This window comes from Mastomys coucha, chromosome X (assembly GCF_008632895.1).
Source record: "Mastomys coucha isolate ucsf_1 chromosome X, UCSF_Mcou_1, whole genome shotgun sequence".
In the NCBI taxonomy this organism is placed as follows: domain Eukaryota; kingdom Metazoa; phylum Chordata; class Mammalia; order Rodentia; family Muridae; genus Mastomys; species Mastomys coucha.
In genome coordinates this window covers 153327997-153342290 of record NC_045030.1, presented here as the reverse complement: position 1 = coordinate 153342290, position 14294 = coordinate 153327997, and the positions used below count along the sequence as shown (strand labels likewise).

At 37.5% G+C, this 14294-nt stretch overlaps 1 protein-coding gene across 1 annotated transcript in view; it reads right to left on the bottom strand.

Annotated features, from left to right (window-relative positions):
- Map3k15 (mitogen-activated protein kinase kinase kinase 15) overlaps nt 1-14294 on the bottom strand; it is a 135287-nt gene that overhangs the window by 104760 nt on the left and 16233 nt on the right. Inside the window, exons 2-3 of the mRNA XM_031383342.1 lie at nt 12321-12460; nt 8666-8689 (exon numbers count right to left, since the gene is read on the bottom strand). Of these exons, the coding sequence (XP_031239202.1) occupies nt 8666-8689; nt 12321-12460 (164 nt within the window). The remainder of the gene's footprint in view (nt 1-8665; nt 8690-12320; nt 12461-14294) is intronic.

Below are 14294 nucleotides of genomic sequence, written 5' to 3'. Positions count from 1 at the left end.
TTCTGAAGTCAGGTGAATAAGAAACACATTAATACTGGAAAAAGGCAGTCTCCCTGCTTTGCAAATACGGAAAACTTCAAAAGGCCAAGGATTAAGTAAAGCTCTAACCAATATAGATGGATGATCCTAGAAAGTGTACTTACCTATTGGAAACTTATTTTGATTTGTTTTTTAAAAGGGGACAATAATAGTGTCAACTTCAATGGGTAGGAGGTAGTAATAATATGGGCATTTTGTGGCATGCTTTGTGGGCATTAGAAAATCATAATGGCTCTAAGCTTGACTAGGAGTTTTGAACCAGGGGACCCATTAATTCTTGAAGTTCTTCAAACATGAATGAGACAAATTTCATCTTTCTTATCATGTGCCTTCAACTGAAATGTAACACATCATTAGGAATGTAGGTAAAATTGCTTTAGTAGTATTAGCAAAACCAAAGGCTTTGTCACTAATAGAAATAATGGATTTTAGGCTGGCGAGATGGCTCATCGGTTAAGAGCACTGACTGTTCTTCCGAAGGTCATGAGTTCGGATCCCAGCAACCACATGGTGGCTCATAACCACCCATAATGAGATCTGACACCCTCTTCTGGTACTGTCTGAAGACAGCTACAGTGAATTACACTGGAGCAAACGGGGCAGGAGCGAACAGGGCCAGAGTGAGCAGGGCTGGCAGAGGTCCTGAGTTCAATTCCCAGAAACCACACACATGATAGCTCATGGCCATCTGTACAGCTACAGTGTATTCATACACATAAAAAAATAAGTGAAAAAAATAAATCTTTAAAAAAAGAAATGGATTTTTACCTATCATGGTGCCTATAGAGATCTCAAAAATAACATTTATGCCTGTTGTTATTACAAAATTATGACTGTTCTCGATCTGTCATTTAATTGTATTTAATAAATTAGTAAAATAGCTTGGAGATTACTATGTATACCTTTTTAAATTAACTTGACTGTAATTCAACATAATTGGTTTTCTTTATAAGCCTTTGTGTCTAAGAATATTAAAATATATTTGTAAAATCCAAGGGTTACAGACTCCTGCAGCCTGAAACAGCGGGGTATATTATTATTCCTTGTGGACTTAGAACTACCACCCATAACTATTTATAAACACATCACACAGAATGTCTTAGCTGTGGCCCTGGGATTCACAGATCAAGTTTTCTATGATTGAGGGGTACAACTCATTTGGAAGCAGTTGCCTGGATTCTTCAAGAGAGCCCCCAGAAAGCAGAATATGTTGGGAGGTTCTACTCAGTTATCCCCCACCCCCTTTTTAAGTTTCATTTCTGTTGTGGTGATAAAATATCCTAAGAAAAAGCAACTTTAAGGGAGAAGGGGTTTGTTCAGATTACAATTCCAGGTTACAGTCTATCATTGCAGGGAAGTCAAGGCAGGAACTTAAAGCAGCTGGTCATATCCACAGTAAAGAGCAGAGTAGCATTTACATGTATACGCTTAGCGCTTAGCTCCCTTATAATCCAGGATCCTGCCCATGAAATGGGGTACTATCTGCATTCAGGGTAGACTGTCCCATCTCAATCAGCCAAACTAAGAATAATCTCTTACAGGAAATGTCCACAGGCTAACACAAGCCAGAGAATTGTTCATTGAGACTCTTCCACAGTTGATTTTAGGTTGTGTTAAATTCAGAATATATTGTAGTGTGTATATAGAGGGACTTCATTGTGCCATAGCATGTGTGGTGGTCAGAACACCACATGCTATAGTAGGTTCTTTCCTTCTACTATGTGGATTCTAGGGATTGAACTTGGTACCAAGTGCCTTTACCTGATGAGCCAATTTTGCAGGCCCAAGTTCACAATTAAAGCTAACTATCATGTCCACTGTATTCAATTATGACTAACCAAGGGCTGCAAGGATTGCTCCTCAGCTGTTTCTGCTACAAATGCTTCAGGCAAAGTGGCCACTGGCCCAAGACTAAAATAGAAACACAAACTTGTGGTTTGAATAGGTACAGCCTCCATAAGACTCGTGTTTGAATGCTTGGCCCATAAAGTGGCACTATTAGGAGGTAGGTGTAGCCTTACTGGAAGAAGTGTATCATGGTAGGGGTAGGTTTTGAGGTCTTCTATGCTCAAGCTACACCCTGTGTGGTGCACAGTTTCCCTTTACTGCCTGCGGATAAAGATGTAGAACTTTCTGTTTCTCTAGCACCATGTCTGTCTGCATGATGTAATGCTTCCCACCATAATGATAATGGACTGAACCTCTGAAACTGTAAGCCAGCCCCAATTAAATGTTGTTCTTCATAAGAGTTATCTTGGTCATGGTGTCTCATCACAGCAGTAAAACCCTAACTAAGGCACAAACCAATGGCTCCCATTATACCAGCACCTACTTTTATTTACAACTAGCAGCAGGTAGCAAAACTAGTTGTCAGCAACACAGAGTTTATGAATGAATTCCTTAGAGCAAATACAATATGTACAAGTTAACTTTATAATGAATGACTTTTATACTTTACCTTCTAGAAAAAAATTTCATACTAACACAACTATTTTTTCAAGTCAGAAGAAGGGAAAGCTCTTTAGGGGCAGATAAACAGTGGTCTAGTAAATTCAAAATAAACTGCATTCTGAGTACTTGCAGATGAATTCCAACAGAATATAAGACTTCAGAGACTCATATCTTAAAATGCAAGTGGAAAAAATCCACAAGTCTGACTGAGAAGATTTAGCAAATTAAGGAATATGTTGGAATACTTTTTAGAAATTATTGCCAGGCAGTGGTAGCATATGCCATTAATCCCAGCACTTGGGAGGCAGAGGCAGGCCAGCCTGGTCTACAGAGTGAGTTCCAAAACAGCCAGGGCTACACAGAGAAACCCTGTCTCAAAACAAACAAACAAAAAATATTTAATGTGACCCTATATGACATGGTCAGTCTACTGAGAAAGAAAGTTCAAGTTGATAACAATCCAAAAATAATTACAAGGTTTATTTAAGTTTCATAAATATTGTTGTCTATCCATTTAGAAAACATTGAAGTGAATACAATTGTTTGTCTAGGAAAATGCAAGCTGGTCTTATTTTTTTTCAAGATCAACACAAAGGGTATTCTATAATTTTACTCTTCTTGTGTATGGTCAAAAGAGGATCAAATGCATTTAAGATATAAAGAACTTCAATAGGATAATTGTGAAATTGTGCCACTCCAAGGTAAATGAAACTCTATTTTATTTTAGATCTAGCACAAAGCTCAGAAGTCACAAAATTAATTAATTATTTTATAGATGAGAAAACCTAAACCCAGCAAGGCTAACCAACTGACTCCCAGATAACTACAGAGCCAAACAAATCCCAGGCCTTTTCTCTCCTTTACAAGAATTCTGGAAACTGTCACTTCAGCATAATTCTGAAAATCTTTAAATAAATCTAAATAAGATGTCCTAAACAAACAGGTGAGTGATGATAAATGTTATGGTTTGTAAATTATACCTTAAAGAAGTAACACTACTGTCTTGGATCCAAAGACGTATTCACTTAGTAGGTACAACATGATACCAATTATGTAGTTCTGACATTGGTCTTGTGATATTTAAGAGGTAAAGAGACAAGTTTTATGGTTTGTACTTCCCAACTACCCCTACATATAAGAAAAACAAGATCAAAGAAATGAGTCAAAAAGGCTCTAACAGAGATTGAAGGTGAGGTAGAAATGACAGAAGATAGAGAAATCCAATATTCAGAAGTCAGAGTTTGTATGGGACATACATATATATACACACATACATATATATATACACACACATATATATATGTGCTAGCATGCCTACTACTCAGCTGTTTCTCCTCTAAAATAATTCAGGGTCAAAGCACAGGGAATAGTGCCCTCCCCATTTGAGTTGAGTTGTTTCATACTAATTAACATAATTATGACATGCTCCCACAGGCCAACTTGCTCAAGACAATCCCTGAGATTAGAATCACTCTTCCCAGGGGGTTCTATATTGCATCATGTTGACAATTAAAACTGACCATCACTATGTAGAAAATAAAGTTACTCATTCTCCATCTATCTGTGGGTTTTAGCCTTGCTTGAAATTGAACCTTCACTAAAACGAGTAGAAATCTTTACTTGAACTTAGATAGACCAAAGGACATGGAAAAGAAAAGATCAATTTAACTTTTTTTTTTCACCAAAGTGTCCCTCAAACACTATATATTAAGCTTACCTTGTTGTCAACTTCGTAGAATCTAGAAGAATATCCTGGGAGATAGCCTGCTGGGGGAATTATCTTGATTGCACTGAGGTGAGAAGACCTGCTCACCTTGGGTAACATGTTTTGGATGGGTGCCTAGACTGCATAAATGGACAAAGGGAGCTGAATGGTAGTGTTAGTATGTCTCTCTTTCCTTCCTGACTGTGGATGCAATGTGGCCAGCTTCTTTCCTGCAATAACAGACTGCACCCTCAAACTGTGGGCCAAAACACACCCTTTCTCTCTTAAGTTGTTTTTGTCAAGAGTATTTTATCATAGTAAAAGGAAAAGAGACTAAGATCTCATGTCTGATAATTTTGACTCCAAAGCCATGGCAAACTTTAAAAGTGAGGAGGGCAAAACTAGGAGAAATTGAACATGAGCTTATATTTGGAGAAGATATCCAGAATGTAAAACAATGCTCCCAATATTGTTTCTCAAAGAATTTTTAATTCACTGGGATTATAAAGATAACCACTTAAACAGGAACAATGTATTTCTCTAAAATCTTACTTTCCAAAATAATAATAATAATAATAATAATCACCTAGTCCAAATGTCAAGAACCAGATTAGTTTTTAATAAAATGGTACTTTTTAATAATGTGATCCTAGCTTGGAAATTTAACTCTTTTTTATACAAACAGCTTAAACTCTAACATTAGGACATACCAAGTGAAAATAAGGTCTAGTGTTCTTTCAATAATTTCTTCTATAATCATAAAATGGAACATACCACCAAATAATTCTCCTGAAATATAGACAGTGTAGTGCCTTTCCGCTCTGTTAAAGTTATGTAGTTTTTGGGTAATAAACCCTAAATTCAACTGACAAAAATATATTTCTGTGCTTATTAGCCTGAGGAATGCATTCCTTACTCTTCAGGTACATATGATTTCTGTACTTCTGTTTTTTTTCTCCAATTTAATGCTTATGATGCAGTGCACGCCCAGGTGCATTATCCAGACTCCCACCAGCTGAGAGCTCTTCAGCAGACCAGCTGTGCTGTCCGATCCTTCTGGAACTTTTGTCAGTGACAAAATATACCTCACCCAAGGTTACACTCCTTCCAGGGGTGCAAGAATACAAAAGTGTTAAAACCGGGGCATCTCATGACAACCGAGGAGAGCACAGGAAAGCCCCTCCAAACTCAGACCTCCCAGGGAAGCTGGCAGAAATTAAATGAATACATGTCTACATAAACACTTGCACTTGAATATTCACAGTAGTATATTGTTCAAAGCCAAAAAGCAGAAACAACATAAGTGTCTATTACTGAGGAATATAGAGAAAGATGTGAAATATCCACATAGTGGAATGCTATCATCAACAAAAAAAATTAAACTGTGAATGTAGTTATACCATAGATGAATTTTTACATAATCATGCTAAGTGGAAGAAAGGTACAAAAGAAAACATAATGTACGGTCCATCTATATGAAAAGGCAAATCTATAAGATATGTAGAGATTAGCAGTTTCTTGAGGCTGAAGGAAAGAAAAGGAATTGTCTGCAAGTGGGTAGCTTGGGGAGTGATATAAATATTCCAATATTGGATCAGTGCAATGGTTGAACAACTCTATAATTTATTATAAATCACTAAGACAGACAGTGGTGCTTAGAACAAGTGGATTTATGCTCTGTACATTATATCTAAGTAAAGTATAAAAAGAAAACCAAAGGCATAAGAATACAAGCATTATCCAATAAGGGGGTGAACACAAATTGTCCCAAAGAGCAAGTTGTCCCAAAGAACAGTTGAGGATGACTAGTCTGAAGACTAGGAATGGGCTTATCGTCTCAAATTCCTACCAAGCATTGCCCCTAAAAATGAAGACAAATGTGCCTATGTCTTTCATATGAACTTGAAAGTAATACATTTTCAGACATAATTCTAGAAGCAACAAATCTCTCCCTGAAGACCTCAAAACAGCTTGATTTTTACTTATATACACATTATTTTCAACATGACAACATGTCTGCATGCTCATAGTCTGGCATTTAGTCTGTACTTGATTTATAGAGCTTTACACTGCAGCACTTATGACTACGGTAGTAGTGGAGGAGGAGTGCATGTATGTTTAATCTTTCCAAAATGATCACATACCAACAATTTTATCAGTCTCTCTCTTGTAACCTCTGCCATCAGATGATTGCAGTACCCGATTCACAGACAGAAGATAACTGAGCAAACCCTTCTTAAAATTCAACCAATTTACTTTGTCATTCTGTTTTAATGTTTAATCACCATTAGCTGCAAGCCGTCCACTCTGCTGATGTAAACCATTCCATTTTGCCTTAGTTCTATCCCATCTGGAGTGGAAAAATTAACTCTCTTTTATCACCAGAAAGAGGATAATATGGAACGATGAACATAGATACAAGCACTCCCACATTTATTTCCCTCCAATCCTTCCTTCTTGATGCTATTTTGTTTCCTTCAAGTTATCTTGATTGAAAATTAAGTAATTTTCTTAATTCTTCTGAATGCTCTGATACTTTACATCTTCTCAATCATTAGAATTCTGGGCACTGAATTCTAATGAAATGCCAACCGTAGCAGAAGTAGCTGTTGCCAAATCCTCTAGAATATGTCATTCCCAAACAAGCAAACCACATTGGAAGAATAAGGCTAAGCTATAGTTAGAATTACTACAAATGTTAAGAGACTTCCTGAGTGATTAGGAGGATATAACAGAAAGGCACATGTATTCCTATTTCTTTTCTAAAGAGGAACTCCAAACCATTCTCATGTCTTATTTTCTAAAAATACATGCTTACAAATCCATTTTCCAATGGTAATCACTTTGTTTCTAAAATGTCATCCTTGGGTGTGGAAGGAAGGTTCATCTCATGTGGGGAATTCTGTGGGAGTCCTGAGTATCTCAGCTGCTCAGTGGGACTCTTTGAAGAGGTAGTCACATAAAACTCCCACTCTCCTAAAGAGGGTGCCTTGCTGAGAACTTCATTCTCTGGGCCTTTCTACAACACCTGGGGAGGAACTCCAAGTAGAATAGGAAAAATGACACCAAAGCCTTCCCTTCTAGAAAGGATGGTGGGAAAGAAGCCTTGATCCAAGGGCTTATTCCTGAGTCTGGGTTACAGTTTCTCAAACCATAATGACATATTTCTGAAGGTGGTGGAAAGCAACTTGGCATATCTTCAACAGATAAGGCTAGAGAGATGGCTTATCAGTTAAAAGCAGTGATTGCTTTTCAAAGGACCAATTCCCAGCACCCACACAGCAACTCACAACCATGTGTAATTCCAGTTCTGAAGGATTGATGTCCTCTTCTGGACTCCCTGGACAATGCATGGTACACAAATAGACATGCAGGCAAAACAACCATATACATAAAATAACACTTTGTTTTGTTTTTTTTTGAGACAAGTTTTCTCTGGGTAGCTTTGGCCATTCTGGAACTTGCTCTGTAAACCAGACTGGCCTCAACTCAAGAGATTTTCCTGCCTCTGCCTCCAGAACTCTGGAATTAAAGGTGTGCACCACCAGTGCCAGGCTAAATTTTTTTTTAGTGTAGGGTAATTTTGGGACAATTTCTGAGAAGGTGATCTGTTGAAATGTTTTTAAGTGACAGTTTCATTAGCCTGTTCAAAGCAACATGGTGATAAAACGACACAAGTGCAGGAATTTGTTTGATGCAAATCTGGGGAATTAAGGAGGAAACAGGTAGTAACAGAAGGGAATAGAATTCCATTCTGTTTCCTTTTGATTTGTGTCAGAGAAGATTAGAACTGGGATACAAGTTCACATTCCTCCATTACCAAAAAACAAAAACAAAAAACAAACAAACAAACAAACAAAAAAAAAACAAGACTTGTTGACTGCAAGAGGACTGACTAAACTCAGAAAGAAACATCCAAATTGTACCACATACTTTCCTGACCTGACCTCTTGCCCACTCCTTAAATGACTGAGTGGGTCCCACAATACCAATTGAGTTGTGGGGCAAGTGGTTTCTACTTGTAAGAAAACAAGTCAAAATCAACAGGCACAATTTAGAAACTAACCTGTGTGGGCTGGTAAGATGGTTCAGCCACTAAGCTTGATAATCTGAGTTCAATCCTGGTACTCACATGGTGGAAAGAGAGTACTGACTCTAACATGCATGTCACAGTGCATGACCCTACCACCCTGCCATACACACTCAAAGTAAATGAAAATATTTTAAAAAGAAAATCCCCTTGCTACCTATATGATCAGTCATGCATTTTACTAATTTATATAAATATGGCTTAAAAATCTCTAGATAAATCCATTTATAAAATATTTATGAATCACCCTCTGTGTGACAGGTACTGTACATTTGATTAACAATCAGTTGAATCATTTCATTTATTCTCTAAAACGTTTTTAAATAAAAGTATTACATATAAAAATAAATAAAAAATAAATCTTAAGATGTAATACTTACTATGTTTTTTTGAGTGACCATATCCTGAAAAGAAAAGGAAAATATGAATATATTATATTAATACAAATATATAATATATATGAATATATTATATTAAAGTCAATTCTCATAAGCTCGTATTCTCCCCATCTTAAAGGGTTAATCATTTGATTTCCCACCTGAAAACCTCAAACAGAATGAAACTCAAACTGTAAAATTCAGATGTCAAGGAAAAGTGATCATAATTGGTTAGTTCTACAACTACTGGAGGAGATTTATACTTATAAGAATGTTCCCATATGTATTAGACACTTATTCATATATATTTTAAGATCTCACTTTGTGGTAAGATCTTAACATATGCCCTGGTTCTTCCCTTGCCAGAAGAAAAGCATCAGTTACACTAAGTAAAGCATTGGGCTATGCTTTGATTTGGAACTATTTCTTGAATGGACTAATACGAAAGCTTCAGGCCATGCCATAGTCAGCCTTCTCACAGAATGGTATTGCACAAAGTAGTCCTGACACACCACTGGAGCTGTCTAGGAATGCTCAAAGTATAATGAGAACAGTATTTGTTAACAGAGCATGAAGCTACATAGCACTTGACTGTAACATTTTTACACTGAAATCCTACATTTATTTAAACAGAATCCACAATTAAATGTCTTCCCTATAAAACATATATTATACATTGTGACATTTCTGTTATCTAGTAACAAGTACAACTGACTGATTTTGGTGTTAGTTATACCTGGCTAGTAATTTCCATTTTAGGATATATTTGTTCTATTGAAAATTCAAAACTTTGCAACCCCTACGACTATAAAAAATTAAAAATTTTCTAGGTCATAGGATTTTACTGAAGGTTTTGCTAATAAGATACAGTGGAGGAAAAGTATTATACAAGTGGAAAAATACATTCTAACTTCATTTCTCAATATATTAATTATATAAATTTTCATATTCATAATTTCTAAAGATTTCTAAGAACAACTAATTTAGTAAGTACAAATTAATATATACAGATCTAAATAGCTTAGATTTGTTTAAGGTCTTTGGAAACTATTCATATAAATAACTTATACTGACAAAAGTTCTTTTCTCTTTTTTTTTCCAGCTTAAAATTTTTAATGAAAAATCTAAGTTAAAACAAAGTTCTTTTCTCAATCACATGAATGGTTTCTGTACAATACTGTCCTGAACTCTAATCACATAGCACACATTTATGTAAGGTTTTGTGTGTAAAATTTACTATATATAGTTTACACATCTGAAACAAGTAGCACTTCTTTCAGGAAATAATCTCTAGTAATTATAGAAACCAGAAAAATCTGGTTTAATATTAAACTCAAGAAATATAACCATCCAATTTTGGTATCAAATTGTACTGTTACACAATTATAATTTTTAGTGCTGCAAGAGCTGAGCACTTAAGAATAAGATTCCACCTTACACCAGTCAGAATGGCTAGGATAAAAAACTCAGGTGACAGCAGATGCTGACAAGGTTGTGGAGAAAGAGGACCATTCCTTCATTGCTGGTGGAATTGCAAGCTGGTACAACCACTCTGGAAATCAGTTTGGCGGTTCATCCGGAAATTGGACATAGTTCTACCAGAGGACCCAGCTATGCTACTCCTGTGCATATACCCAGAAGATGCTCCAACATGTAGTAAGGACACATGCTCCACCATGTTCATAGCAGCCTTATTTATAATAGCCAGAAACTGGAAACAACTCAGATGTCTCTCAACAGAGGAATGGATACAGAAAATGTGCATCTATACAATGGAGTACTACTCAGATATGAAAAACAATGAATTTATGATATTTTTTAGGGAAATGGATGGATCTGGAGAATATCATCCTGAATGAGGTAACCCAATCACAAAAGAACACACATGGTATGCATTCTCTGATAAGTGGATATTAGCCCAGAAGATCGGAATACCCAAAATACAACCCACAAACCACAAGAAACTCCAGAAGAAGGAAGACCAAAGTGTGGATTCTTCGATCCTTCTTAGAAGGGGGAACAAAATACCCATGGAGGAGTTGTAGAGACAAACGATGGAGCAGACACTGAAGGAAGGACAATCCAGAGACTGCTCCACCTGGGAATTCTTCCCATATTCAGTCATCAAATCTAGACACTATTGTGGATGCCAGCAAGTGCTGGCTGACAGGAGCCTGATATAGCTGTCTCCTGAGAGGCTGTACTGTACTGTCCTCTGACAGTACCCGACTAAAACAGAAATGGCTCACAGCCATCCATTGGACTGAGCACAGGGTCCCAATTGAAGGAGCTAGAGGAAGGACCCAAGGAGCTGAAGGGTTTGTAGCCCCTTGGGACAAGCAACAATATGAACTACCTAGTATCCCCAGAGCTCCCAGGGACTCAACCACCAATGAAAGAGTGCACATGGTGGGACTCATGGCTCCAGCAGCATATGTAGCAGAGGATGGCCAAGTTGGTCATCAATGGGAGGAGAGGCCCTTGGCCCTGTGAAGGTTCTATGACCCAGTGTAGGGGAATGCCAGGACCAGTAAGCAGGAGGGGGTAGGGTGTACAGGGGGAGAGGGGAGGGAACAGGGGTTTGTTTTTTCTTTTCTTTTTTCGTTTTTTTTTTTTTTTGGAGGGGAACCTGGCAAAGGAGACATGTATGTATTTGTATGTATAGTATTGTATGACATGTAAATAAAGGAGACATGTATGTATTTGTATGTATGTGTTGCATGACATGTAAATAAAGAAAACATGTAATAAAAAAAAAGAATGATATCTGTGAAGTCCAGCTCTCTAGAGAACCACTGGTTCTCATCCCAGGTTGTAGATTTGGGAGATTAAAACAAAAAGTGTCTGGGCCCCACCCTCAGAGACTGTGATATAATTGATCTGGGTGTGACCTGGGCCTTGGGGCATTTACCAGCTCTTTGGGTAATTTTAAAGGCCAGTCAAGGTTGAGAGCTGCTACTATAAACAAATTAACACATTACTTTTAAAATGATTTCACATGATTTTTTAAATGATTTCTCAGTTATGGCTAAGATATTCACTATTAATAAAAGATGAAGTTTAGAATAGTTCCCATTGGAAATTTATATTTTATCAATATATACATTTTTAAAGTACTATGCTATCCAATAAAGCTTACATAAAGTTTTCAAAAAAACACAATTTTGAAATTCTCAATAATTATTGAGTTGTGCAGGATCATACAGGTTTCCATTTAGCTTTTCTTTCAACTTAGAGGAAAATAAATGCAATACTTATTATGTCTATGCTATTTTTGAACATTTTGATGACTGTTAGGTGTCTGCATCTGTTTACAAGCAAATTGAAAACTAATCTTGTTGATTTGGTTCACACTGTCCATGAGAGGACTCAGAGCCATGTGTTTGCATCAATGGAAACTAACAGATTTTGCCTCTGCTTCCTTCAGTCTGAAGTGCTGAGTGCCTATGAAAGCTCAGGGTAGGAAGGATGCTCATACAACAGGCTGGAGTTACCTAGGGAAGCTAACAAGTATGCCGGGAAGGAAGAAAGTCTACAAGTAATTCTTTAGTACATTTCCTAACACCCAAGGCTGTAAGTTAAATTTCAACTTATCCAGTTGATATATTGTGCTTCTCTAAAATTAAGTATCCAAAGGAAGGTAAACAATGCTCCTTACCTTCAATGACAGAGCAGTGTCAGCATCAGTATCATAGTAGAGAATGACATTATTAGCCATGTCGAAACTCTCTCGGACCCCAAGATGGTAGAAAAGGGAAGGCTGTCTGGAGATATCACTCATGTCCACAATAGCAACATCTGAGATGAACAAAGACAAGAGTTGAAAGAGCGCTGAGGTGATCTGTGTACTTACTTACTTCTACTTGCTGCTGATCACCAATGAGGATTATGGAAATCTGTATTTCTACCATCAGCTTTTTACATAAAATAGAAGTAGGAAATTATTTAATTAGGATTACCTCCCATGAACTATAAAACAAAACAGTAAGAATTTAAATAAAATAATGAAGAGACATAATATATGTATGCATTTGTGAGGTGTGTGTGTGTGTGTGTGTGTGTGAGAGAGAGAGAGAGAGAGAAAGAGAGAGAGAGAGAGAGAGGTAGGTCTCACTATACAGCCCTGGATGGATAGCCTGGAACTCACAGAAGTGACCTTGCTTATGCCTCCTATATGCTAGGATTAAAGATAAGTGACACACTACACCTGGTTTGTTGCCCTTTTTTAAATGCTGAGAATATACTCTCACTTAGAACTAGCTGACATATTTGTTTTCAGTGGTGGTTCTTCTTATGAAATAGACGTACAAAGACTACACATAGCTGTTAATGAAGGTAACAGAGTAAACTAATGTGCTCAGCATTCTAGCACTTGTCAGACCTCTCACATATTCCTCTGTTCTGCCACAGAAAACTTCCCTCATCTATATACCACTTGCATGCATCCATATGTGCATACTATAAGCTGAATGCCTGTATGCCCACAAAATTCATGTGTTCAAACCAGATGTAGCAGCATTTAGAGATGGTGCCTTTGGCAGGTGATGAGGTCATGAGGGCCGAATACACATGAATGAAATCAGTGTCATCTTTTATGAAGCTCCAGAGAGTTGAGCTGTCCTTTCTACCCCATGAGGACAGTGGGATAAATGCAGACTGTCATCAGACATGGAACATGCTGGTACCCAGCCTTCAGAATCAAGAGATAAATCTGTTACTTGTAGGCTACCCAGGCTATAATATTTGGTTCCAGCCACCTGAAGAGACTATGATAAATACAGTATATTGTTTGGTTTCACATGTCTTTGAACTTTATATCCATTAATACTACCACATTTGACACATCCTTTGACTTTCTAGTGTTTGATGTTACTTGACCAATTTGCTTCAGTATAGTCCTTACATTTATGTACTGGCTAGTTTTGTGTGTAAACTTGACACAGGCTGGAGTTATCAAGAGAAAGGAGCCTTCCTTGAGGAAATGCCTCCATAAGATCCAGCTATGGGGCATTTTCTCAATTAGTGATCAAGGGGGGTAGGGCTCCTTGTGGGTGGTGCCATCCCTGGGCTGGAAGTCTTGGGTTCTATAAGAGAGCAGGCTGAGTGAGCCAGGGGAAGCAAGCCAGTAAGGAACATCCCTCCACGGCCTCTGCATCAGCTCCTGCCTCCTGACCTGCTTGAGTTCCAGTCCTGACTTCCTTTGTGATAAATAGCAATGTGGAAGTAAGCTGAATAAACCCTTTCCTCCCCAACTTGCTTCTTTGTCATGATGTTTGTGCAGGAATAGAAACCCTGACTAAGATACATTATTACTTCTGTATAAAACTCCATTGCATGATGACTAAATCACAATTTCTTTACCCAGTCTACACATGGAGATTTTAATCAGTTTTTTATCTTTCAAAAAAAAAGGAAGGAAAAAAGGAAGGAAGGGAGGGAAAGAGAGAGAGAAAGAGAGACAGAGAGAGGAAGGAGGAGGAGAAAGAGGAAGAGGAGGAGGAAAAGGAGGAAGAGGAGGAGGAGGAATGTGGAGAGTTCCTGAGGAATGACACCCAAAGTGTTGATCTGTGTCCTCTACATACATGCACAGGCACCTTCACCCTACCCACCCATCACCACACCAAGAGAGAGA